Source organism: Macaca thibetana, chromosome 7 (genome assembly GCF_024542745.1).
Source record: "Macaca thibetana thibetana isolate TM-01 chromosome 7, ASM2454274v1, whole genome shotgun sequence".
Lineage (NCBI taxonomy): Eukaryota > Metazoa > Chordata > Mammalia > Primates > Cercopithecidae > Macaca > Macaca thibetana.
Window position 1 is genome coordinate 43003848 of NC_065584.1, and position 25616 is coordinate 43029463.

Sequence of the window (25616 nt, forward strand, 5' to 3'; positions counted from 1 at the left end):
GGCATGAGGGGTCTCGCTTCCCTGTCTGTGGTGGACTGCGTCCCAGCCCCTTTTTCCCAGCAACAGCCCCTGCCGGAAGGAGAGCAAACTTTGGGGGCCCGGCATAGACTGCGTACACGGGCTGGGGCTGTCCCTGCGCCCTGCCCCCGCCTGCTTCTGCCGTGCGTCCCTGTGTGTCTGCATGTGGCAGTGTCCCGGTGTGCGGGCTCCTCGGTGAGCACCAGAGCGACTCCATCCATTGTCTGTGTCATGTGTGTCCGTGCAAATGTAATTACTTGTGCATCAGAGCCGCCTCCAGCCAACACCTGAACGTCACCGGGTTGGGGGGAATAAAACCTGTTTGGACCTGATGATCTCTTTGGGGGAAGGAGTGAGCCCACATTCGAGACCCCTTCCGGAGAGCCAGCCACTCCAGCAGATGAGAAGACTGGACTGTGCCCGGTGCCGGAAAGAAACCAGATGGTGACTCAACACCAGACCCAAGGCCTCATGCACAGATTTCCTGATGCTGCTGTCTTCTGAGCCCTTTGTTAAGTTTTCATGGGGATCCATGAACCTCAGAGGTATTAGGCCCTCCTAATACGCCATCCGAATTCGATGCGAGAAAGAGGAGGACACAGCCTGTTGGGAAAGCCCAACCTGGCTCTGGAAGAGTCCTCGCAAGCCCAACGGCCGGTCCCTCCAGCCTGCCTGGCCGGGACTACCCCTTCACAGAACCGCAGGCCTCTCCCAGGGAGCAATGACCAATGGCTGCGCCTCCCCTCTGGGATAGGCCTGGGGGACGGTGGCTCTCCTGCTGGTCCTCTGTGTGTGGTCTGGTGTCAGTGCCCTATAGAATAGATCCATGCGGTGTTGCTTCATGTACAACCCCTCACTGTGCATGTCGGCTTCCTGCTGGGGGGAACTGATGGGAGTGGACCAGGCACCCCTGCTCCTGTCTGGACAGCTGCACACCACAGGGCGGCACCCCTCCCCAGTCCTACCCTTCCCTGTGTGTGTGTGCACATGGTGACTGGAGCTGCCATCCCACACATCAGCCTCTTTCTCAAGCACATCACTGCACGGTCCCACCACCTTCCCTCACCTCTTGCCTTTTCACATTAGAGCGTGTTCTGGTAAAGGCCAATACGTTCATAAAGGTAAGTGCATAGGAGGCCAGGCAGAAGAAACGAGACCTCACTCACAAAAGACAAAACTGCTGGAGGGGAAGTCAGGACATCTGGGTTCTAGTCCTCAATTCTGTTGGAAACTTCCTGCATGATTTTAGATAAACCACCTAATCCCCTGAGTCTCCATGCTCTTATAAAGCCTTCTCTGGAGAATTACCGAAAGTCTGGAACATTCCTGTATGTCAGCAATTTAGCAAATTATAGGGAGGGGCTGGGAGAAGTAGTTTTCACCACTTTCCTCTTGCCTGGTGCTTAGTGCTATGGTACCCAGCTGGTCTCAGGTACCCACTGGTGTAAGACGGGAGATGGGAAAGAAGAAGTAAAGGGCTAGGGTGTTTGCCTTTGTCCCTGTGGGGGAGTAGAGGCGGGGCTGCACCTCTGCTACGGTCAGGATAGTGCCCTGAAGGAGGCCCAGGTCTGCCAGGAAACCCTCGGCAGTGAGCAGGCAGACCTGCTCAAGACTGAGCACCTCCCTTTCACCTGGGGCTGTGGCCCTGGGAAGGACTTGGGGGTCCTGCTGAGCATCCCCCACCTCCCGGGCTCAGGGTGCCTCAGAAGCCCCAGTGTAACATGTGTGGTGAGAGGCTGCTTTCTCCTGGGAGGGAAGGAGGCAGATTGCATGGAGAAGAAATGGTATTGAAGATGCTGCAAGTCCCCCCAGGCTAAAGATCCCCAGTGCACAGCCCTGCGTATCTTCCTGTCCCTTGTGCCTGATTCTGGTTTTGGGAAGTGAAGCGGGAACTGCTCTGAGAACTCCCTCAGCAGGGCTGCGGTGACGCCATGTGTGACGTCCCTGAAAGGGATTGGTGCTCCTAATCGCCTTTGCTAGGGCTCACTGTGTGGGATAAACATACCCTGCCTGCCTCCAAGCCCCAAGGCTAGATCCAGGCTATAGTGCAGAGGGACCCCGGGATGCCAGGCCACTCCAGAAAGCAGCTGCTGGGTGCCCCTCATTATCAGCCTTCTCATCAGGAAGTCAGGGAAAGCTGTCTTCCCCAAAGGCAGCTCACAGATGCCCTTCTTGCGCGAGGCCTTCCAGCACCGCCTGTGCAGCCAGTGACCATGGAGAAAGGGCCTGAGCATCTCGCTAGGGCTGAACATGGAAGCTGAGACTCCTAGGTCCCTTGCTTCTCCATTCCCATAGAATTAAAGGTTTATGTGGCTTCAGGGAAGTAACCAGCACTTACGAACATGAGGGGCTGAGCAGGTACTGGACTTGCAGCCAGGACCACCTCTTGGCCGGTGTCTGGCTGGCTAGCTCCAGCTGCTGCTGCCCCTTGGCAACCTGGGCACCTCCCCCAGCAGCAGCCTCCCTGGCAGGCAGCCAGGAGCTTTAATCAGCGGCCAGCGGTGGGGCTCTGACGTCCTTGGATGGAAGAGATGTGGGTGTGGAGACAGCAGCTGTGTTTCTTCTCGCCTGAACAAGCTCTCCCAGTCTTTCCTTCTCCTCCTGCTACTCTTTCAGACATTTTGCAGCGAATGCAAATCTTATGTTTGTTGGTAATGGGCAGACCCAGCTGGAAACAACGTCAGTTTTCCCCAAAACCTGGGCGTGTTCCTGTCTACCCAGTGTGCCTGAGTCAGTGTGGCAGGGGTGTGTCTGCCTACACTCTGGCACTGCGCCTGTCTCCGTGGAGAAACCTGCTGTAGGCTCTTTCTGGACACCTGCCCGCTGCTGGGCATGTCCCTTTCTCTTTGCTGTGGTCAGATTTAATATTCCTGGCCCCTCTGCTCTAAAGACTCTTCCTAAATTATTTCTTTCAGGCTGTGTTTCAGAACATCCTAGATACTGATGGCCTCAGGATGAGACTCAGTAAACATTGGAGGCATCTCAGAAATGGGTTTGAAGTGGACGACGTGACCACTGGGTGGCAGATATCGATGGGGGAGTCAGTGTCTTCTAGCTCTCTCTAGTCTTTCAAATGCTGAGTGGCTGGCTCAGGACCACTGAGCGACTAAGCAGTCATCAGCTCCTCCAGGGCAGGGACCTGAAGAGGTCACACAGGTGGTGGGCATGGTGAAGACAGCTCCTGAGGAAGCCTCATTCTCTTCTCACGCCCTGGTGACAGTGGACCAGGTTTCTCCTCCCCTGCACACTGCCATTCCCCTTCCCCTCCATTTGCTTTACCGGGTGCCCTTCTGCCCTACATCCCTTCCTGCCATCTTGGCCAGGCCCCCCAGTTGCCGTCTCAGACAGCTGGACTCTGGGGTGCAGTGTTGCACTGGACTGCTTTCCTACCCAACTTCCCATAAGAGCCCCTCCCCATCCCTTGGCCTGCAATCCAGGGGACTCCTCACCATGCATCCCAGCCTCAGCTCCCCGCCCTGGTTCTTTCCCCCTGTTCAGCAACAGCCTCTGCTTTCTCCTTTAAGGCATCTGTCTCTGCCTACCTTAAGTTGCCATCTCTTCATCTGTTTGGCTGCCCTCAGCTCAACAAACAATTTCTTTTTCTTTTCTTGCAAACAACTGTCTTCTGAACAGCCTTTCCAACCCACCCAGTGACAGCCCTTCTCACCCAGAGGACAAGAGCTGAGACATCAGACATTGGGCGAGGGCAACACTTCTTGGCTGCCTGCTCCCTGCACCCCACAGTCACCAGCACTCTTTGGTTGCCTAAGGCATCTAGCAGGGGGTCTTGTTTGGCCCCAAGCCCCTCTTCCAGCTCTGGCATGATTATGCTGCCTCTGTCAATCAGCCATGTGTTTTGCATAAGCCAAGGTCATCTCATGTAGACTGCAAACCCCATCAGACAGGTGCTTTCCTCTGGAGTGAGGATACAGGTCTCCCCTCTTGCAGCAGGATTTAGTAAGAACACAGAGTTTGGTGCCAGACAGACCTGCATCTTCAACGTTCTTCACTAATGTGTGACTATGGACAGGTCACTCATTCTTTATGACCCCCAGTTTCCCTCGTCTGTAACACGGGGGGTAATAACTACCTGCCTTGTAGAGAGGCTGGGAGGATTGGAAGAGACGATGTAGGTAGAGTAGCTGGTACCTAGTAGGTGATCATTTAAGTCCCTTCATTTTCCTCCATCCCCTACCTCAGTCCTTCATCTCTTAAAAGCATGTGAATTCTAACATGAATTCAGTCATGGCACGATGCATCCCATTGCTGCAGTCAGTCTGTTTCTGGGGTGCATCCTCAGGCCCTAGTTCTCATTGGCGTTACCTTTAGAGAGACCTTGTTGCCTGTGTTCTTTGCTTGTAAATGCATCCGGGTTCGCTGAGCATCTTCAGAACCTCTGAAAGACCCTGTGGTCCCCAGCCAGGTTGTGTTTCTCCTGGGAGCCTGAGGAGTTTGTCGTCTGTGTGCAGTCCCCTGCGCCACCTGCTGGCTGAGCTTGGACATACACCTTCACCTCCTTTGGCCCAGAGAAGACGTTTACCCATCTGCCCATGTCCCTGGCCTGTTTTGCACATCCTCTGTGGAGACCCCAACCCCCTACCTCCCCCACCCAAGCCAGTTTCCTAGCAAGGCAGGACACTAAAAAGTCAAGCTTACACAGACTCCTGCTTGACTTTGCAAGACTGCAAAGACCCGGAGATGGTCATCCCCCACCCATTGGGAGCCTGTGGCCTCTCCATATTGGTTTGACTACAATCCTGTGAGGCCCCAAAAGGGCTGTGCCCTCTTTTCCACTGATCCCTGTCAACCAGCAACCGATGCTGCCTGTCCCCTGCTCTCCTTTGACATTACGATCCCACAGCCAGTACACACAGCTCAGACACTTCCCCCTGCCTATTCCCCAAACCAGAGGACTAAAGGTAGTGCCTTCCCTTATTCAGCCCGCTCCCCAAGTCTCTTTCACCTCCACTTATGGTCTAGACTCCCTTGCTTCCCCCAGCTGGACACCCAGAATTTCTTCCAAGCAGCAGACTGTCCTCCTTCAGAGTGTCCCCTGCTCTGGTGGGTGACAGCCCTCAGTGGTGCAGGTGGAATCTGCATCTTCCTGATGGCCTGAGGACTCCAGCACAGCCCCTGCCTTACAGCAGAGTTGGAAGGGAATCTCACATCAGCTCCACCATACGTGGCGCCTTTGGGTAGAACCTGCCGGTCCCTCAGTCACACCTCAGCCACATGAGTAGCCAGCATTGACTCTCCTGGTCCTTTCTGTCCCCAGATCCCACCTCCTGTCAGTCAAGGCAGTCCCCACCTAAGACCATGGCCTACTTACAGGGGGGCAGCCAGAGAACCCTCACCTCATCCCCTCTTATTAGCCCTAAGGCTCAGGGGAGGTGGGTCCGCCTGCCAAAGCACGCTGCTAGCCTGACCCAGGGCCCACAGTTGGCATGGCTGGATGGTTCAGCTGGTCAGCTGGGAGGTCCTTGATGGATCTGGCCTAGAAAGAGGCAGGGCTGAGCCAACAGGACCACAGGCCTCCCACTGCAGGTTCGCAGCCAGGGGCTCACGGGTGGGTCCCTGCCCAGCTACTTGGCTCCCTGCCTTCCTGCACCACCTGCGGTGCCCTTTCCAATTTGAGAGGCATTGTGTGGATAGGGAAGCAGGGCCATGGATTCTTGCCCCAGCTCTGCTACTAACTTGCTGTGTGCTCTAATCTCAGCCATCACTGAGCTTTTCCGGAACCCAGTTTTCCTATCTGAGATAGGAAGGGCTGAATCCCATGACCCCAAGGCCTCTTTCCAGCTCTAGAATTCTGAGAATCTCTTTTCTCACAGGAGCTTCATCTACCCCATCCCCAGCCTCCCCCACCGGCTTCCCTGATAAGGCCCCCATTGTTGATTCTACCTACATACCCTTCCCAGAGGAATGGCTAGAAATAAAAGGCCCCAGAGAAATTCCTTATCTCTTATGAATTGCAAAAGATCTTTACATACACACTCACATGCTTGCAGGGCTGTGTCAGGCTCCCACACCTCCCCTCCCCCAAGAAAGGAGCCTGCCAGCAGCATCTGGCCGTCCCTCCAGCCTGCTCTCTGTTGTTTGAGCACTTTCCCTGGGCAGATGGGAACCCCAAGAGTAACTTTTTTAAAAATGGTCCTGCTTCAGAAAAGGATTTGACCTCTTGGATATGTATCTACATACAACCTTCCTCAAAGTCTTTTCTTGACAAAGCTGTGAGGTCTTTGTAAAATCCGCTTGTGAATTACCAGAGCCTTCCACTCAGCAGCACGCTGTTGTCTTGGGCCAGACCTGGGGACCTCTGCTTTTGGCTTCTGGGGCCCCTCCACCTCAGTGCCCCACTCCAAGCATTGAGGCAGGGCCTCAGGCCACTTCTGCACTGCCCTAAAGGGGTGGGGCCTCAGGCCCTTCTGCACTGCTTACCTGTTCGCATGGTTTCCCCTTCCTGTCTCAAGCCTCAGAATGTTCCAACCGAAAATGGCCGAGAAAGGAGGGGCTGAGGCCTTGCCTGCCAATGGCTGAGATTCCCTTTCCCCATTTCTCAGTCCTGAGCATCCACTACTCCAGGAACAAGAGGGTTTTTGAGATCCTTACACTAGCCCCACAGGACACTGGCCACAATAATTGCTCAGCAAAGCCCCAGGGAGGCAGGGGTGGATAGGGAGGGGTGAAGGATCATAAGAGAGCCAACATTTACAGACATGACCTCACTTTTAAAGGCTGCAAACCACCTGTGAAGTAGGTCACGGGCTCACTCCCACTAACTGAGTCAGGAAGGTTCTCTCCCTTCCCCCAGATGGAATTCAAGGGACTCTCACTCCAGACCTGTCTGACCCAACACCTGGGAAGGGGTGGGCTTCTTATGAGGCCCTCTGCTGGTGGTCCCGGATGGGAGAGCAGGAAGAGGGCTGAGGGAAGGGGCCAGCTCCGTCTGAGAGCTCATTGGTGTCTCTGCTCACAGGGCCTTCTAGAAATCCCTGTCCTCCTTCTTCCCTCACCCCAGCCCCTCTTGGTTCCTCCTCCTTGTACCCCTCCAGGGAGTTGGCCAGACTCCTGGGAGCTGAGGAAGGGATGAAAGGATTGTCCCCAAAGCCTCTCCCCCGTCTTCTGTACCCACCTTCATTATACCCCACCTTTCTCACCTGTGTCCGCTCCCCTCTCCCAGAGAGGAAGGGAAGCCCTGCCAAAGCCCAGTTCCTTCATCTCTCACCCTCATTCTTGGCCTTGGCCTTCAGGGTGGAGAGGACAGGATGCATTTAAAATTGTCTCTACAGGAGCAGTCAGGAACGCCAAATGAATCTTTGCATACATTGGAAACTCCCATTTTCCAAAGCCAACCTGTGCCCCGGTCATATAAGTTTTGATTGCACTGGCATGGCCTCTGAATGTCCCTGCCAAGGAATGTGGGCCAGGCACCCATTAAGAGGAAACAGAAGAAAGATGGGATTAAGTTGGGAGTCAGCCCTGGCAAAGTCCATCTCTATTTTCAGAGGACAGTTTTCTAAAGGGAGGAAAATGGAATGGAAGTATAGGAAGAAAATGTGGACACAGAGGTCTCTAGCAAAACCAGTCCCAGGAGAGCAGAGCCTGGGTGAGAGGGGCGAACATGGCTGAGAGGGTCTGGCAAGCTTCCCTCCCTATATCTGCCGTGGCTGCTTCTCTGAGACCCAAGGGCAGGGAGAGCACTGATGGTAGCAGGAGCAACAGTGCAGCCCATGTCCCCTCCTCTGGAACCTACTCCCACCCCTCTTGGAGGAAAAGCAGGCCCTCCCCAGATGCATACCCAAGTCAGAGTGCAGGATCCACAGAAGGACCCCAATCCAGGCTTCCAGTCCCATCCCTGCCTCTCCTGCTCTTCCTCCCTGCTACGGTGATCCAGGCAGTGCTTTTGGGCCTCCAGATCCTTATGGTCAATGCTGGCTCATTGCAAACAGTCTAGGGTCCAAAGGCTGCCAGATGCATAGAGAGAAGAGTGGCCTGCCCACAACCCTCAGGGGCCACTAAGGTGGGAAAAGATGAACACCATAAAGGTGGGATAAAAGCTCAGGTCTGTCCATTTTGGGAGTGCATGTTCCAAACCGCCTCCTATACCTGTTAACCTTGTTGTTACCAGGAAATGCGGAGTCCTCAATTCTTGGTCTTACTTGGAAGAATTCAGCCAAGAGACCAAGTAGTAATGTAAGCAAAAGGTTTATGAAGGAAAATAAAGAGCAGCAATTTTATTTGTTTATTTATTTATTTATTTTGTGACAGAGTCTCACTCTGTCTCCCAGGCTGGACTGCAGTGGTGTGATCTCGGCTCACTGACTGCAACCTCTGCCTCCCGGGTTCAAGTGATTCTCCTGCCTCAGCCTCCCGAGTAGCTGGGACTACAGGCACGTGCCACAACGCCCAGCTAATTTATTGTATTTTTAGTAGAGACGGGGTTTCACTGTGTTAGCCAGGATGGTCTCCATCTCCTGACCTCGTGATCCGCCTGCCTCGGCCTCCCAAAGTTCTGGGATTACAGGCGTGAGCCACTGCGCCCGGCCTGGGAGTTTATTGAAGTAGACTCCAAGAGAGGAACCAGTGGGTCTGCTTGGGAAGCAGCAGTATTCAGAGCAAGAGTGAGGTAGCAGCAGAGACAGTACACTCTGAAAGATGAGGCAGAGCAGGCTGCTCAGAAGATGACCCAGCAACTCGAGAGTTCTGCCTTGCGGTTTTTAAGTTCCTCCACACACACTTTAAGTTCCTGCCTCTGTCTCAAGTCTCTCCCTTTGTCTAATTCCCTGCCTCTGTCTTATGTCTCCATCTTTTCGCCCCACCTAGTTCCTGCCCCAGGTTTGTGGGACTTCCCCTTACTGTCTGCTGATGAACCTGCAGGGGCGGGTGTCGGATACGAATCCTACCGAATGGTGACGTTGCTAATTACTGCCACTCCAGGAAGGGTGTATATTGGTATTTATTGCACCTGCATATCTCGTAGGAATTTCTCCTTTGCCTTCTTTCCCTCCTTAGCGTGCAGCTGGCTACATTCCCACAGGTTAACTGCAGAGTGAGTGGTGACTGGGCGTCTTAAGGGGTGTCTTGCGGCATTCCTTCCTGCATAGATATTTCCCCTCCTCTCTGCTCATATCTAGCGTGAATGTTTTGGGTGGTCTCCGGGGTGTGAGACTTTCCAGACCTCCCTTTCTCAGGGGCTCCCCCTCCTACTCATATCTATCTGCCTACTCTGATAGATATGACCTCTATAACCTTGGGCAAGTATAACCTTGGGCAAGTCATCGACCTCTCTGAGCATTGGTTTTCTCATTATAGACCGAAAGCGTTAGACTAGGTCAGTGGTTTCCAAACTTTCCCAGCCACAAACCCCTTTCTTTAAATGAAATCTCACTGGAATCCTAACATGTAACCTGTTTACTGAACGGTCCTAATTTGATGAGATACAAACATGACCAGTTTTATCTTTCTTGCAACCACTGCCTTCCAGCGTCTCCATTGAGTCCCCCTTCCCATTCCTAAGGCCACCTCAGGCAGACCCTGGTCACTTTCAGTGGATAAAAAGTCTACCCAGTTGTTTCAGTTTAAAGCTTCAATCTGATGTCCAACATGGGGCCCACATCCTCCCATCCTCCATCCCCTGTTTCGGGTTTGCCCCACAGTCTGAAGAACCCAGACCAGGGAGAACATGGTTTGCTCTCTCCTGGCTCCTTCCCGCTCCTCCCCTGCACTCTTCTGGACCTCTGTCTTCAGTTGTTGGGGCGGGGAGGAGGGAGCAGAAAAAGGACTTCCTTTTCTTACCTCCTGGCTAAAGATGTCCTTGGTGCTTCAGGCATCCAGCTGCTTGGGGGCCTTCCTACCTCTTGCTGAAAGGTGTTTAGCAGTCAGGCCTTTGGGACTGGGTCCTGGCCAGATGGCTCCAGCAAGGCTGCCTTCCTTGGTGCTCACTTGGCACGGAGGAGATCCACCCGTTCTTGTCCCACCTGGCAATGGGAAGCCGCTCCCTGCTGCCCCAACAGGCAAAAGGGCAGATCAGCAAGGTCTAGCATAAGGAGACACCCAGCCAGGGAATGGCAGGTCAGCTTCCCTTCTCGTGGGCACCTGTACGTCATACAGTGAGTGGCACCATTGGAGGCCCCGCCCTTGACTTGGGCAGGGGCCAGGGATCCCCAAGTCTCCACAGGGAGGTGCAGGGAGGTAAAGACCACAGAAGTTCCCCAAGGCAGTGCCTCCTTACGAGGGGAATTCTCAGCTGCTGCGCATTAGGTCCCATGAAATGCTTAGTAAGAAATACCAATGTGCCGACCCCCAGGCCAGTTAACTCAGCATCTTGAGATGGAGCCTGAGAGTGTTTCTTTTAAAAGCACCTGAGGTGATTGCGGAAGGCAGCCAGGGTTAGGAACCACTGCCCTGTCCAAAAAGTTCTCACCCAATGATGGAGAGAGGACCTGTTAGACCTGTTGGCCAGGGAGGGTCTGGGTTCTCCCTTTGTAAGGTGGCGGGGGCAGACTTAGGACCTGGTACCCTTAGTTTTAGGGCTTTAGGCACAATTTGAAGGTACCAGAAGAGTTCCCATTCAACATTCTACTACAAGTGGTTGTCGAACTTGTCTTAGCAGCAGAATTTTCCTCATATGAGTGTCTGGCTGCAGCAAGGAGAGGGGCCAGAGCTTTGCCAACAGCATTGGAACCTGCCCTCCCTCACACCCCTTTAATGAAATAATCACTCAGGCCTCTTTGGCTCACTCTGAGAACCTTCCATTGCTATGTTACATTGGAGAGAGGGGGCCACCGTGCAGCTCTCTGAAGGAAGAATGGGTGGAAATGGAGCCAGAAGCACAGGCAGAGTAGAGAAGCAAGTGGGCACCCATAGCAGGTTGTGGGAGAACCAGGGTGAGCCAGGAGGTGGGAGTAGAAAGGAAGTAGGCTTGGGAGTGCGGGGAGGGTGGCTGCTGACCTCCCAGTTTTGCTGAGAACAGCCATCTCTAGGCCAGAGTCCTCAGAAAGGTGTGCTCCTCCCTATGCCCTGAGCAGGGGGAAGAAGAGGGAACGTGGCCTCAGAACCTGCAGCAGCCACCACCGCCGGGGCAGCACGAGGATGGGCAGAAATCTGCTGGGGACGAGAGACCCGCCACGGAGCCCCTCTTTAAGGTCCTAGATACGCCTCTGAGTGAGGGTGATGAGCCTGCAACGCTGCTAGCCCCGCGGGACCATGGGCACAGTGTGCAGATGGAAGGCTACCTGGGCCGCAAGCATGACCTGGAGGGGCCCAACAAGAAGGCTTCCAACAGGTGAGCACGGGAGAGGCTGCTGGCTGAGGGGAGGTTGGACAGCTCCCAGGGATCTCTCTGCCAGCAGAGCCTCTGCCTCGGCCTGTGAGAGCTCCTGGGCACCCCCTCTGGGCCAGCCCCAAGGGCTACTTGGCATGATGGGAAAGCTCATCTCCAGTTCTGGTCCTGAGTTCAAATCTTATGTCTTCATGCAAGTTACTCAACCTCTTTAAATCGGTTTCCCTATTTGGAAGGAGAGGATGATGAGAACAGTATGTCTTTTCACTACAGATACTGTTCCTGGCACACAGTAGGTGAACACACTTGGTGAACACTAGCTATTATTATCCTGTTATCCCAGGGCTAGGGATAGGTAGCTCTAAAGGTTAGGTAGGTCTTGGCACTAACAACATCCTTGTTCGAGCCCCACTTTTTACCATTCTAGGCCTCAGTGTCCTCAGCTGTAAAATGGGAGTGATGGGGATAGGGCATGGCCTATTGCCTCCCAGAGGTCCCTTCCAGTGCTGTCATTTGGTGACTCTATGACCCCAAGGAACTGACTCAAAGGTTGTGTCCTTTCCTGACCCTGAAACAGTCATGCCCTTGGGTTTGGTCTATCTAGGGCTGTCTCTGTCTGGGGCCCCTGGGGGCCTCCTCTTTCTAGCAGCCGTCCAGGGTCCCAGGAAAATAGGGCAGCACCAGGAGGTTGAAGCCAGCCGTATTCCCAGGGACAGCTGGCAGCATGAGCATGCAGGGTGTATCTGGGGGACTCACGAAAGGGATTCCAAATTCCAAAAAGGAACCATTTGGGGGCCCAGTTGCCCTGAAAAGGTTTATTTGTTGCTTAAATGGACAGTCTACCCGGAAAAGAGAAACTAACATTTACTGAGCACCTACTATATGCTAGGCATTATGTTAGGACTGATAACATCTTCGCAACAATCCTGTGACATTGATGTTTCTCTTTTCCGTGGGGAAAACAGAGTCTCAGAAAGGTTAAGTCATTTGTTCAAGGCAAGCTCTTTCTCCAAAGACCCAGTTCCTTCTTAGTAACTGCCTTTCTGCTAGAGGAAAGATCCCTGAGCGCGGAGTGAGAAATGGGGCTTCGTAAAATGGCTTTTCAGCCAGCTTTGCATGGTCAGTTTCTCTCTCTGACCTTCCAGAACTTCCTCCCTATGTGCTCTACTAGTTTCCCCACCTTCCTGCCCTCAAAAGTAAGGGGGGAGAAGAGGGAGAGGAGAAGATGGGGACAGAGGAGGATGAAGAGGAGGAGGAAACAGAGTCTGTTACTGTAGAAATGTAGCAACATGCTTCCCATGTGTGAATGAAGAGGCTCGGGCCAGCCCACCTCTTCAGTTATGAATTTGATGCTCTCACCAAACATGCCAGTTGACATGAGCCCAATTTGTTTTTTTGTTTGTTCGTTTTTTTTTTTTTAGACAGAGTCTCACTCTGTCACCCTGGCTCCAGTGAAGTGGCTCAATATTGGCTCACTGCAACCCCCGCCTCCCGGGTTCAAGTGATTCTTCTGCCACAGCCTCCTGAGTAGCGGGGATTACAGGCATGTGCCACCACACCTGGCTAATTTGTATTTTTATTTTGTTTTGTTTTGGGTTTTTTTTGGTATTTTTAGTAGAGACAGGGTTTTACCATGTTGGTCAGTCTGGTCTCGAACTCATGACCTCGTGATCCGCCCACCTCAGCCTTCCAAAGTGCTGGGATTATAGGCGTGAGCCACCTCGCCTGGCTGACATGAGCCCTATTTGTAAAATTTGCTCCTTTAAAAAGTTTAGTATGCTTGGCACATCTCATCAAAACAAAAAACAATCACCGACACAAAAACCTGTTCATTCCTTCACAGTTCTGTAGTGAGAATCAAATACGCTAATGGATGTAGAAATACTTCAAAAGTTAATTTTTTACTGTTGGTCTTAAAACGTAATAGTTCCACTTCTGTAAGTGTACTTCAAGGTAAGATCAGAATTACAGGCACAGATTTATGTGTAAGAATGTTCATCACATTGCTATTTAAATTATGGGCAAATTTTCCAGTATTATAAGGTTCATCAATAAAGGGATTGTGATAGGTTTCCACATAGCTACTCAAAATTATTTTAAGAAATATTTGAGGATATGGGCCAGGCGTGGTGGCTCAGGACTGTAATCCCAGCACGTTGGGAGGCCGAGGCAGGTGGATCACCTGAGGTCAGGAGTTCAAAACCAGCCTGGCCAATGTGGTGAAACCCCATCTCTACTAAAAATACAAAAATTAGCTGTGGCTTGTGCCTGTAGTCCCAGCTACTTGGGAGGCTGAGGCAAGAAAATCGCTTGAACCTGGGAGGTATAGGTTGCAGTGAGCTGAGATCGGGCTATTGCATTCCAGCCTGAGTGACAGAGGCTCAGCCTAAAAATATATATATAATATATAAATATTATATATGTTTATATTATATATTATATTTATATATTATATATAACATTTATATATTATATTACATTTATAATATATACATATTACATATATAACATTTATATATACATATATACATATATTATACATGTGTATGTGCATACATATATATACACACATATATACATGTATATATGCATACACATATGTATATATACACATATATACATGTATATATGCATACACATATGTATATATACACACATATATAACATATATATTTAATATATATTTATATATTATATATAAATTTTTTATATTTTTTTTTGACACGGAGTCTCATCTCTGTCACCCAGGCTGAAGTGCAGTGTCGGGATCTCAGCTCACTGCAACCTCCACCTCCCGGGTTCAAGCGATTCTCCTGTCTCAGTCTCCTGAGTAGCTGGGACTGCAGGCATGCACCAGCAAGCCCAGCTAATTTTTGTATTTTCAGTAGAGATGGGGTTTTACAATGTTTGCCAGGCTGGTCTCGAACTCCTGACCTCAGGCAATCCGCCCGCCTTGGCTTCCCAAAGTGCTGGGATTACAAGTGTGAGCCATCGTGCCCAGCAAAAAAAGAAATATTTGAGGATATGGAGAAATACTCATGATTTAGTGTTATGCTTAGAAACAGGATATAAAATTGAATATATACATAACCAAGTTTTAGCTATCTGTGAATAGCAAAAAAAAAAAGAAAATGTGAAGACTAGAAGGAACACATAAAATGTTAATAATAGCTAATTTTTTTGTAATGAAATTACATGCAGATGATTTTTTAACAATAAAACATGTTACTATGTATCAGAACAAACATGCTGTAATTTTGTTTTAATGGTGAAGCTATAGGAATTGACACCAGAGATGCCGTATCAGGATGCGGGTGACCTGCCTGTCTGCATCTTTGCAGGTCCTGGAACAACCTGTACTGTGTGCTCAGGAACAGTGAGTTAACCTTCTACAAGGATGCCAAGAACCTGGCCCTGGGGATGCCCTACCATGGGGAGGAACCCCTGGCCCTGAGACATGCCATCTGTGAGATTGCTGCCAACTACAAAAAGAAGAAGCATGTCTTTAAACTGAGGTGAGGCCTTCCTGGCCTTTGAAAGTTCAGGTTGATGGCTTGATTGGGCATTAGTGGCAGGGCAGAGGCCCTCTGTATGGGACCAGCTCCATGCCTGAGCTACTCCTCAGGGGTTTTTCAAATCAAAGAGGCTGATGGTCCAGACTTTGACCTCTCAGAAAGTGCTGGGCTGCCTGAGAGGGTTCTGGATCTTCGGCTCAGGGAATTGTGGCAGAGGCTGGGCCAGCCCTCTGCCCAGCGCCCCCTCCAAAGGTGTCTCCATGACAGGAAACCCTTTGTCCTCCTAGGCTGAGTAATGGCAGCGAGTGGCTCTTCCATGGCAAGGACGAGGTAAGCGCGGGCAGTCTAGCCCAGACCTGGCTAACAAAGGGGTAGGTGGAGGACCCCAGGCCACTTGCCCTGGAGGCCCCCTCAGAAGGGGCAGTCCCAAGAGCCCCCCATTGTTGCCTGGCCCGCGAGGTGGGGGCTGTGGGCCTCCAGACTCCACCGTGACCCTCTGCCCCGCAGGAGGAGATGCTGTCCTGGCTGCAGGGCGTGAGCACCGCCATCAACGAGTCCCAGAGCATCCGCGTCAAGGCGCAGAGCCTGCCCCTGCCCTCCCTCTCCGGCCCCGACCCCAGCCTTGGCAAGAAGGACAAGGAGAAGAGATTCAGCTTCTTCCCCAAAAAGAAGTAGCGGCCGGAGGCCCCCGCGGGTGGGGCTGGCGGGCGCGGCAGAGTCGCAGAGACCTGGCGCCCCGGGCCTTGGCCTCCTCTCGCCGCCGCCCGCCTGTCGAATCGAGTCGAGTCGCGGGCCGGGCCCCCGGGCCCCACGCTGCACTGCAAAAGCTGCCTTCGCCCGCGCGTCCTGGGCCGACGCCCCCTCCATGCCCTCGCCCGCGCCGGCTCTGCTCCGGGGACAGGGGCTCCCAGCTCCTCTGGCGCCCTCGGGGCCTCCAGGCCTGGGGGCAGGAAACGGTTCTCTGAGGCACATGCCTTCCTCTCCCACCCTCCTCCTGAGCCGAGGGTGCGCAGGCCCCTTACCCCCAACCAAACAAACAAAAAAAGAAAAAAAAAAAAAAGATCTGGAGAAGGCTGATGGGGTTCCTCAAACGCTGCCCGTTCCTAAAGCAAGTCTGCTTGGGGTCACCTCCCACCTGGTGGCAGCCAGGGAAAGGGGAAAGGAAGAGGGCACTGGAAATGCATAGCCAGCCACCTAGGGGCATGAGGAAGGAGACTTCAGGTGGCCCACAAAGCCCTAGCTCTGGGTCAGGGGCTGTGGGGGGCTGAGGGGACCAGACTGGGTGCAGGGCCTTGGGTGCTGCCAACCTCCTCCCCGCTGGGCTTCCGCAGAACTGGAACTCTCACCTCAGGGGCCACCACATCCCTCCTCTCTGCTTCTCCCCCCAGATCAAAGGGCACCCTCCACGGTTGGCAGGGCCTGGCTGAGTGCCTCCAGCACCCTTGTGCCACCACAGGCAGTCCCAGGAGGGGCAGCAAGGTCAGACCATTCCTCATTGAAAACTGTGGCTAGGGCACAGGGCTGTGATCTGAAGGAGTAGGTCACAACACTGCCTAAGGCTGTCCCTCTCAATGCTAGGACCCTCCCCCTACTCCCAGTGGCAGCCAAACCAGCAATATCCGACAGATGTAGGCCCCCTAGGGGACAGTGTGGGCCCCCAGATACAAGATGGATACCCCTGCAGTGAAGCATCCCAAAGCCAAATGTCCAATTGCATCCTGTCTGCAGCTGGGACTTCGGAAGGTACGGCTGGGCAGACAGCAAAGTTGATCACCTATCGTCTCGGGGTGGCAGATGCAGCCATGCCTTGACATCACCACCCGTGACAGCTACCCCTGCACAGTTGGGACAGATGTCGGGGCCAGAGCCATGAAGGTGTGGTACCCCTTGATCAGCTTCTCCAGAAGGTCTTGGCCCCAGGTCTTGGGTGGGGGGTGGGGGGGAGTGTCACATGAGTACAGAGGTCAAATATCTACCACCTTCCAGCCCTGAGCGCCAGAAGTTCTGCAACCTACGTCCTCAGGAATGACCTTCCCCTTGCTGCCCAGGTTATACTTCTGGAGGGAGAGAAAAGTCACTCCACAAGGATTTTCCCACCACTCTACTCTGAAAGCAACACAGTTCTGGCCCAGTATCTAACTAGGGTTAGGTCCAAGAGAGGAGTCAAGCAGGTGGGGTGCGGGTGGCAGCAGGCATTCTCCCCCAGGGAAACCACAGAAGTCCCCAGGGCCTGCAGGCAGTTTCTATCACTTTCCCTGTGTGAAGGACCTTAGTTCCATGGAGATGAAGGAGGTGAGGTTCAGGTAGAAGCCACAGGGGCAGGCATCCAGAATGAGGCCCCCTGAGGAACCCTGAGTGCTGACCAGTGCCAGCAGAAAGTTCCACCCTGTGGCCCTGACACTGTCAGGGAGACACCAACTGCAGCAGGCAGGAGCTACAGGAAGGAAGACGTCATCCAATGGAGCCTGATATCCCCAGGTTCCCGCCCTGGTGGGCAAGGTCTTCATTTGGCTTCAGTGCATATGATCCTATACAGGGAACCTAGTGTGTACCACTCACCAGCCTCTTTCTGTATCTGGGGAAACCAAGACAGTGAGATGACTGCACTCACCTAGCAATAAAGTAGGCCTTTGGTGCACTTGCGGGCATGTCCTCTGGGGCAGAAAGCAGGTTCCTTGCTGAAGGGCAGATGGTGGCAAGCATCTCCCTCAACTGTTTCCCTGGGCCAGTCTTTAGGGAGCCAAGGGACAAGGGCCCACCCTCCCCCTTCCACGTGTGCCAAATCAGCACCTGAAGTGAGTCATTTCCAGCAAGCAACTCCACAGACCCAAGAAAAGAAGGACTCCAGTGGAAGAGCTAGCATCTCACCACCCCAGGTCCCCCGGGCTGGTCCAGGGCAGCCAGCTGCATGTGACCATTCTGTTGCCAGCTCCCCACACATCCCTCCTGTCACCCAGGCCCCAAGACATTCGACCAACTGGACTGAAACCACAGGCATCCAGCTTTGGGAGGCCCTGTGCCACACAGGGCTAAGCTCTCCCAGTACCCTGGCAAGGTCTTTTTTTTTCTCTCCTTATTCTACTTTACAGTCTTTTCTTTGACAGTATTCCTAAACTAGGTTGACACAGCTCCAGTCCACACCAGCATACCAGGCTTCCTCCCCAGGGCAGTTTAGAGGAAGCTCCTTCCGGGCACGGGCAGGTGGTCCTCCTTCCCTCTCCTTCCCCTTTGTCCCGGCCTCAACTGACTGGCTATGGGAGGTGTGGAGGGTCCTTGGGCTTTCCTCCCCAACCTGGCCTCCACTAGCACCCCTAACAGGAGGCCCGTGGAAGGCTCAGCCTCTCCTCCACATCCCTCCTCCTTCCTGCCTATCGGAGGCAACCAGGGTCCCCAAGGCCGACCCTGAATCCTCTTCCTTCCTTCATGGGAGGGGGGCAGGAATCCAGAGGAGGACGAAGCCAGTGGGACCACATGGCTTGGTGGCTTGGACAAACAAGCTCAGGGAGGAAACGAGGAGGCGGTGGCTGCAGAGGAATGCAACCCTCTTGGGCACAGACCATGCAATCTGGGGCTGGCCCTGGGGCCAGCTGGGTCCTGTCCTCCACCTGCTCAACCGTGCTTCCACCAACCAGAGGAATCCCATTTACTAGTTTTTCTAATAAATCAATAATGCTCCATATTTCTCAGTTTCTTATTTGACTAGCCTCCTCTCCCTTTGAACTGGGTCTAAGAGGGCTGGCACCATGGAGACAGAGGGACAGCCAGACTCTCCAGCTTGTCCCTGGGAGCCTTATGGGGACGACTGCAAGCACCCAGGTCCTGGGCTTCACCACAAACTCTGAGAAAAGCTTGCTCATTCATGCATTTGATCAACTTGAAGGCCTGCTGTAGGGCAAAATCATTTCCGAGCAATGATCAGTCCAGGCCCCTCCCCACAGAACTCAGGACGGATCTCAGCACTCCTGGACCACAGAATCATCAGAATCTCTAAGCCTGGGATTCACCTCCAGAGGGCGGTTTCTGTTGGTCTAGGGAGATGGAATGTAAGCACCGTTTCCAAAAGGCTCCTCAGATGATTCCAATGGGCAGCCAGTGAGAACCACCGACCTGGTGCAAGGTTCCCAGGCATACCTAGATGGCTGTGTAAGGACTGCCTGGAGAAGGGGTTAACTACAACTTCCTGGGCCCCACCCTCTGAAGAGCCCCAGTTGGGTTCTTTAAGGGAAGATCAGAGGCTAGTGACAACCTCTCTTGAGCAGAAACAGCGAAGGGCAGAGGTAGCCCCTGGTCTGGCAGCTGCCCTGAATCTTCTGTGGTCATTCCACAGTCACTGGCTCCTGCCAGGCCAGTCTCAAGATATGATGCTGAGTAACCACAAGGGCACTGGACAATGTGAGGGTCAGGGAGGTGGAGGTTGCAGTGAGCCGAAATTGCATCACTGCACTCCAGCCTGGGTGACAGAGCAAGACTCCATTTCAAGCGGGGGAAAAAAAAGAATCTAGGTCCCTCTGATCTTCCCTTGACCTTGTTAGACTCAGCAGACCCATCTTCAGGTTGGGTCAGAAGGCCCACAGGACCCTGGCCCAGCAGCCCCGCTGAACACTTGTCAGGCAGCTCTACCATCCAGGCCCTGCAGCGTCCACCTCCCAGGCCCCAGTCAGAAAAAAAAATTGAGCAAAATGAGGCCGGACCTCTGTGGAGAAAGGGCAGAAAACCCAGCTGAAATAGGGAGGCATTCCTAACTCTTCTGAATCAAAGACACTTCTGAGAATGGATAAAAAGGGAGGAACCATCCCAGAAAAATGCACTAGTACTCCTCATCCAATGGTGCAGACACCTTTAGGACATTTCTAGTCTCCAAGTTTAGAATCCTTGCCTTCAGCCAGATACAGGGGCTCACCCCTGTAATCCCAGCACTTTGGGAGGCCGAGGTGGGTGGATCACCTGAGGTCTGAAGTTTGAGACCAGCCTGGTCAACATGGCAAAACCCCGTCTCTACTAAAAATACAAAAAATTAGCTGGGTGTGGTGGCTCGTGCCTATAGTCCCAGCGACTTGAGAGGCTGACACACAAGAATCGCTTGAACCTGGGAGGCGGAGGTTGCAGTGAGCCAAGATCACGCCATTGCACTCCAGCCTGGGTGACAGAATGAGACTCCATCTCTTTAAAAAAAAAAAAAAAAAAAAAAAAAAGAATCCTTGCCTTCTAGGACGTTTCCTGGGAACTGGAGAGAAGTGCAAAAGGCACCAGATACTGGGAACTTCTGCTTATGAGAAAAACGGTCTACCTCACCACCTCCCTTTTTTTAGTCCAACTCTGGCCCTTGGGGAAAAGAGCAAAAGGCTGGCATGCAGGACTCCCTACCCTAGACAGGACAGCAGGCTGCTGCTTGACAGAGAAGCCCATGGGAGTCTAGGCAGCAGAGAGCAAGCTCCCAACCTCACATCCTCCTGCCCCACCTCCCCCACCAGTACCCAAGTGCCTTATGTTTCATGAGCTCAGGTGACCAATGAGTGTGGAAGGAACCACCTCCATGTCTCCATCTCCCTAAGACATCCCTGGCCCACGAATAACCTTCCCTACCCCAGCCAGGCCCAGGAAGGAGTTCACACATAGTGGGTTGGTCAGCAGTGGTTATTGCACCATTGGCAAATAATGAAATGTGTGTACATCAGCGACAACCACAGGGTCAGCGCAACAACCCTCAAAAGTACCTGAACTGCATCCACTTCATTCTTGACAGGAGGGGAATAAACAGAGGCCACACACTCACGCACGCGCACATCATACCACGGAATGGAAAGCAATAAATTATCGGCTTCATTCCTGCCTGGACCCTAAGAAAAGCCACAGTTACAGAGTAAAGCCTCTCCAGGCCACTGCCTGAGTCTCGCTGGGGGTGGGCTCCTCGGTCTGGCTGTGGCCATGGCCAGCCAACGCTGGAGGCCTGAGCAGAGCTTGCTCTCTGGGAAGAGGTGAGCTTCGATATTTGGCTTCTTACCAGAAAAGAACTATTTACAAGGGAAGCAGCCACACCAGCCTCACAGGTGAGTGGGAAGTTGTCTCGAGCCCCAGTGGATGGCACAGGCAGGAGACCCCTGCACACGGGAGCATCCTTCCCGAAGGGCAGAGGGGACAGACTTTCCGCCTGCCGGAGGGCCCTGGGCAGGGGCTCCATGAGCCCAGGCTTGAGGGGAAGGATGCCCAGATTCTTCCCCAACCTCCAACATGACTCCTCCCTCCCCCAGGAGTCAGCATCAACCAACAGAGTTCAAGGCCTGGAACTTCTCTCTGAGGTTTCTCACTCTACCCTGCTGGCTCGGGTCTGCCGGGTCCCTGGGACCCTCTTCCTTCAGCCGACACTCTGCAGACTGCTGGAAGTCCTGGCCCTGCCCCAGCAGGGCCCCCGGCGAGCTTGGTCCCTGACCACTGCTCTCCTCTAGCCCCGCCGTGGGGCCGGGAAGGGGTCCTTTCTCCATGACAATCACCCGCCGGTTGTCCTCAAGGGTGAGGTCTGCAGTGACATACAGGGTCTCGCCTCCGTCCTGCTTGCTCTGGGGCAGAGGCCCAGGGGATCGGGCAGCCTCTCCGCCTCCCCGGCCCCTCTTGGTGCTCAGGCTGCGGCAGCGGCCCACCCTGGCCGACAGAGGCGGCTCCACCATGTTCTCCGGCACCGAGTGGCTCCTGTTGACGGGTGGGCCACAGGGCCCGCCACCCCCTGCTCGGCGTGCCTCATCGCGGGAGGCGTACTTGGAGCAGAGCTCTCGGACGTCAGGCCAGCTGAAGGTCTCCGTGGGGCTGCGGGGGCTCCGGGCAGAGAGCCGGCCCCCAGGCGAGGTGGTCCTCTGGCTGACAGCAGACGGGTTGAAGGAGAAACGCTGTGGCGATGTCTCCCTAGCCGAGGAGGGCTTGGGAGGGCTGTGCTCCTGGGCCATCAGCTGCTCGTAGTCGAAGAGAGACAGCACTGGCTTCCTCTTACCTGTGAGGAGAGAGCAAGCTGCCTGAAGCACGGGGCGGGAGGGCAGAGCTGCAAGGGGGTCTCTGAGCAGGATCCAACTCACCTTCCAGGAAAGGCTGGTTGTTGGGGTTTGGGTGTGATGGGAAAAATCTCATTTACCATCCACAGCCCCTTTCATGAAGGGCCATGGGAAGAATGAAGGCAGTGGAAAGGGGTCAGGTGTCAAAGGAAGAGGGGAGAGCTTCTGCTCCCATCCTGCTAAAGGAGGGGCCTGGGGCCATGCTTCCTCCAGAAGTCTCTGCTGGATGGGAAGGGCTGAAGCAGAGGGCGTCAAAAGGGCTTAACCAGGAGAGCAAGTTTGGCCTCAGAGCACTGGACTGGCCGCCAGGGCTCACCCTGTGCCCTTGGTGCCCAGGGTCTAGCTTCTCCCTTTGGTAGAGCCTCCTTAGAGGTCACTTTCCCCGAGGAGCCAAGTGGCTCCTTATTGGCTCTGCAGTCCCTAGGCTTGGGGAAGGGCCCACATGCCGCTCCTGTCATACCTTTGCCACCTAATGGCTCTCCAGCCTCTTCCTGTAGACAGGGCACAGTGGGGCTCTTCCCGTTCCTCTCAGGGGCCGCCTTTTCCCACTGCAGTGGTGGCCTGGCCATCACTGGCTTGTTGCTCTTGATTCGGAGGCTGTACTGGCGGGCCAGCTGGTAGACCTTGTTCTTGACGCGCTCGCTCACGTGGCTGTCCATTACATGGGAGAGCTGCACGATGCGGGGGTGCAGTGGGACCACCAGCTCCCCCTGGGTACTGCTGCTCAGCTCCTTCACCAGCTCTTTCAGCTCCCGGGCCAGGTGGGCTGGGCTGCGCCCCTCAGTGGGAGAGGAACTTTCCGGGGAGGCAGTGGCTGACTCCTCCGTGATGGCTCCCAGCTCATGCTCCTCCAGGATGAAGAGTGGCTCATGCAGGTCAAAGCCATTGGCCTGGCCCTGGCTGGGCCCCTTCCCAGGGCTCCCCCTAGAAGACTCCATTCCCTCCCAGATCTTCACAATTTCTGATGATGGGCGGAACTCAGCATCTGAGATGGGAGGTGGGTCCCCTTTGCCTGCCTGGCTTGGTCCTGGGAGCTCAAACAGGGCCCACGAAGTCGGCCGGGAGCCCACCTGTCTCTTGCGCCCCACTGGAGGTACTGGCTCTGGGTCTGGCCGAGGAAGGCTGTTGAATCTGGAGACGGAGTTTCTTACCAGTCCTTTGGGGATGTAGGAGAGGCTCTCCCGGCGACGGACACTGAAGCCCGCATCGTGGTGTTCTGCATTTTCATAATAGCTCTTAATCTTGTCTAGCAACAGCCGGTCTCGGGTGGAGAGCGCTGATTCCTTCTTCTTGCAGGAAGACCAGTCGGGCTCCACTGGGCAGCCTGGGCTTGGGGACTCCATCCCATTGACAGAAGGGCTGTCCTCTGTGGCCCCCCCCACACTGATGTCCACTTCTGGGGAGAGCTGACAGCTGAGGGAGTCTGTGGCACTGCCACGCCGCGCCAGGCCCTTCTCACTGCCCTCCAGGCTGAGCACGCTGCTGCTCCGGCTGACCAGCCGTGGGCTCCCAAAGCCACTGGACTTGCTGTCCTCCTGTGCCACGCTGCTCCGCCGAGAGAAGCTGCTAACAAACCGCTCCGCAATGACACTGGCCTGGTCCAGCACGGAGGGTGGCAGAAGGCTTTCAGGCTCCTGGGCGGCACCCCCCATTTCTTCTTCCTCCTCACTGCTCAGGGCCTTAAGGTCCTCAGTGCTCTCAGCCGCCACGAAGCCCACCATGTCACCCGGGGGGTCCATCCCCAGAAGCCCCTGGTGGGCGTCAAGCGGTGTCTCCAGGACTTCTGCAGATTCTGTGTCTGAGGGCATCTCCTCGGCACTGGGCCCTTCCACAGCAGCAAATACCTCTTGCTCACTCCCAGCCTCAGGGTCCGGCTCAACCTGAAACATAGCAGAAAAGGCTCACATGAGTAAAAGCCTCCTTCATGGGACCTGGGGAACAAGGGAACAGCATGGCCTGCTCAAGGCCCAATGACAGGGACCTACAGTTTAGGACCCAAGGCAATCAGAATGAGCACAACTTAGCAGTAGGGCAATGGATCCTTAGAGGAACATGACTGTGTCCTTTAGTCATCCTACAGTGGGGGTGGTGGGCCCATGTCCCCAAAACCAAGGAAAACACTAAGAATGCAGATGGTGCCGGATGGCGACACCTTGATGGCAGCCAGCCTGGGAACTACAGGGACGAGGTGGGAATACACAACAGTGGGTAGGGCATGGCCCCGGGTTCCCAGGGGCTGGTTCTCACAGCATCATGGAACCAGCATGGCTGATGGTGAGGCAGCTCGCCAAAGCCCTAGAGGCTCCTCACTTGGAGGTTCTAGGGTTCAAACCCAGACCCGTGCAACATGAGAGGCCATTTCGTTTTCCTCAGGGGACGGGGCCTCCCACGTGGACGAGGGTCTAGAGAGCAACACAGCCACATGCTGGAATCCTATCAAGAGGGTGAGGACCAGGAATGCGGCTCCTCCCAACACCTGTAGGCCCAGCACAACTGCCTACGCCCAGGAAATGGGCAAGGAAGAAAGCAAACGTGAGAATTCCCTCTTGACCACCTTGACGGTAATTTGAACCACAGAACTGCTGATATATACAGCTTTCCAGAGCAGTCATTAGAGAGAGAAGAGCAAACACTTAAATTCTAAGATCGGACCTAATTCCTTCTGTTCTAGTCTGGAATCTGCAGAGCACCCAGGATCTAGACCTGCACTGTTCAACATGGGAGCCATAGTCACTGTGGCTTTCCGAGCACGCGAAATGGGGTCAGGCCCAGTGGAAACCTGCTCTTGGGGTAAAATACACATCAGATTGCAAAGACTCTGTATAGAAAAAAGGGACAAAAATATCAGTAACTTTTTATGTTGATTACATGTTAGAATAATACTCTGCATACATTGGGTTAAATAAAATACACTACTAAAATTAATTTCATCTGCTTCTTTTAAATGTTTTAATGCGTGGTTCTCATTGTATTATTACTGGACACCCCCATTTGCTCTGGTCTGAATGTCTGCATATCCCTAAAATTGCCAGGTGGAGGCTAACACCCAGTGTGATGGGAATGAGAGGTGGGGCGTTTGGAAAATTAGGTCACGAGGACTCCATCCTCATGAATGGGGTCAGATCCCTTACAAAAGAGGCTCAAGAGAGCTTCCTTGCCCCTTTGCCATGTGAGGACACAGCAAGAAGCCACCATCTATGAAGCAGAGGGCGAGCCCTCACCAGTCTGCTGGCATCTTGACCTTAGAATTTCCAGCCTCCAAAACTGAGCAATAACTAAGCCACCCAGGCAGCAGTAAGGGATTTTGTTATAGCAGCTCAAGCTAAGACATCATGCTACATTCCTGTCCAGTGTCATCCAGGCTTCTTAGTCCTGGCTGTGGGGTCCAACATGGGGTCCAGGCCGTAGCTCACGATCGTTCCCTTATAACTTTGGGAAAGTAAAGGACGTTGCTTCCCACAACCCACAGACAGCATAGGGCAGCAGGAGGAGGAGAGTGGGCCTCTGAGTCCCAGCCCCAGGTCTGATCTCAGCCCCGCCCCTCAGGAGCTGCTCAGTGTTAGGCACGCCATCAACCACTCAGAGCCCTTTTCCTTCTAGAGCTGTTGTGGGGAAGAGAAGGAAGAAATAACACATCAGTTACAGAGGACGTGTCCAACAGACATCAGTTCCCTACCCTTTGCCCAGGTGACCACAGGTGTGATTTCAATGTCTGGCATGCTGGCAGGGACAGGGCCTTATAACCCATACAAGGTGGCCTAACTA

General features: G+C 53.9%; 4 protein-coding genes across 9 annotated transcripts in view; 1 reads left to right on the forward strand and 3 right to left on the reverse strand.

Moving 5' to 3' along the window:
* Nucleotides 1–18491, forward strand: part of SPTB (spectrin beta, erythrocytic) — a 137183-nt gene extending 118692 nt beyond the window's left edge. For 2 of the 3 annotated variants that reach the window (XM_050799238.1, XM_050799239.1), the window contains exons 33-36: nucleotides 11046–11302; nucleotides 14641–14814; nucleotides 15102–15144; nucleotides 15322–18491. In XM_050799238.1, coding sequence (XP_050655195.1) covers nucleotides 11046–11302; nucleotides 14641–14814; nucleotides 15102–15144; nucleotides 15322–15489 — 642 coding nt within the window. In that variant the 3' untranslated portion in view covers nucleotides 15490–18491. The remainder of the gene's footprint in view (nucleotides 1–11045; nucleotides 11303–14640; nucleotides 14815–15101; nucleotides 15145–15321) is intronic. The other variant, XM_050799240.1, reaches the window with a different exon arrangement.
* LOC126959764 (peptidyl-prolyl cis-trans isomerase A-like) overlaps nucleotides 1–25616 on the reverse strand; it is a 399629-nt gene that overhangs the window by 356306 nt on the left and 17707 nt on the right. The window lies entirely within an intron of this gene.
* The window catches only part of CHURC1 (churchill domain containing 1), a 476524-nt gene that overhangs the window by 178337 nt on the left and 272571 nt on the right, over nucleotides 1–25616 (reverse strand). The gene's annotated exons all lie outside the window — the stretch shown is intronic.
* Nucleotides 20431–25616, reverse strand: part of PLEKHG3 (pleckstrin homology and RhoGEF domain containing G3) — a 42387-nt gene continuing 37201 nt past the window's right edge. For all 4 annotated transcript variants that reach the window (XM_050799244.1, XM_050799245.1, XM_050799242.1 and 1 more), the window contains 2 exons: nucleotides 22312–23731; nucleotides 20431–21793 (listed from right to left, as the gene is read on the reverse strand). In XM_050799244.1, the coding sequence (XP_050655201.1) occupies nucleotides 21072–21793; nucleotides 22312–23731 (2142 nt within the window). In that variant the 3' untranslated portion in view covers nucleotides 20431–21071. The remainder of the gene's footprint in view (nucleotides 21794–22311; nucleotides 23732–25616) is intronic.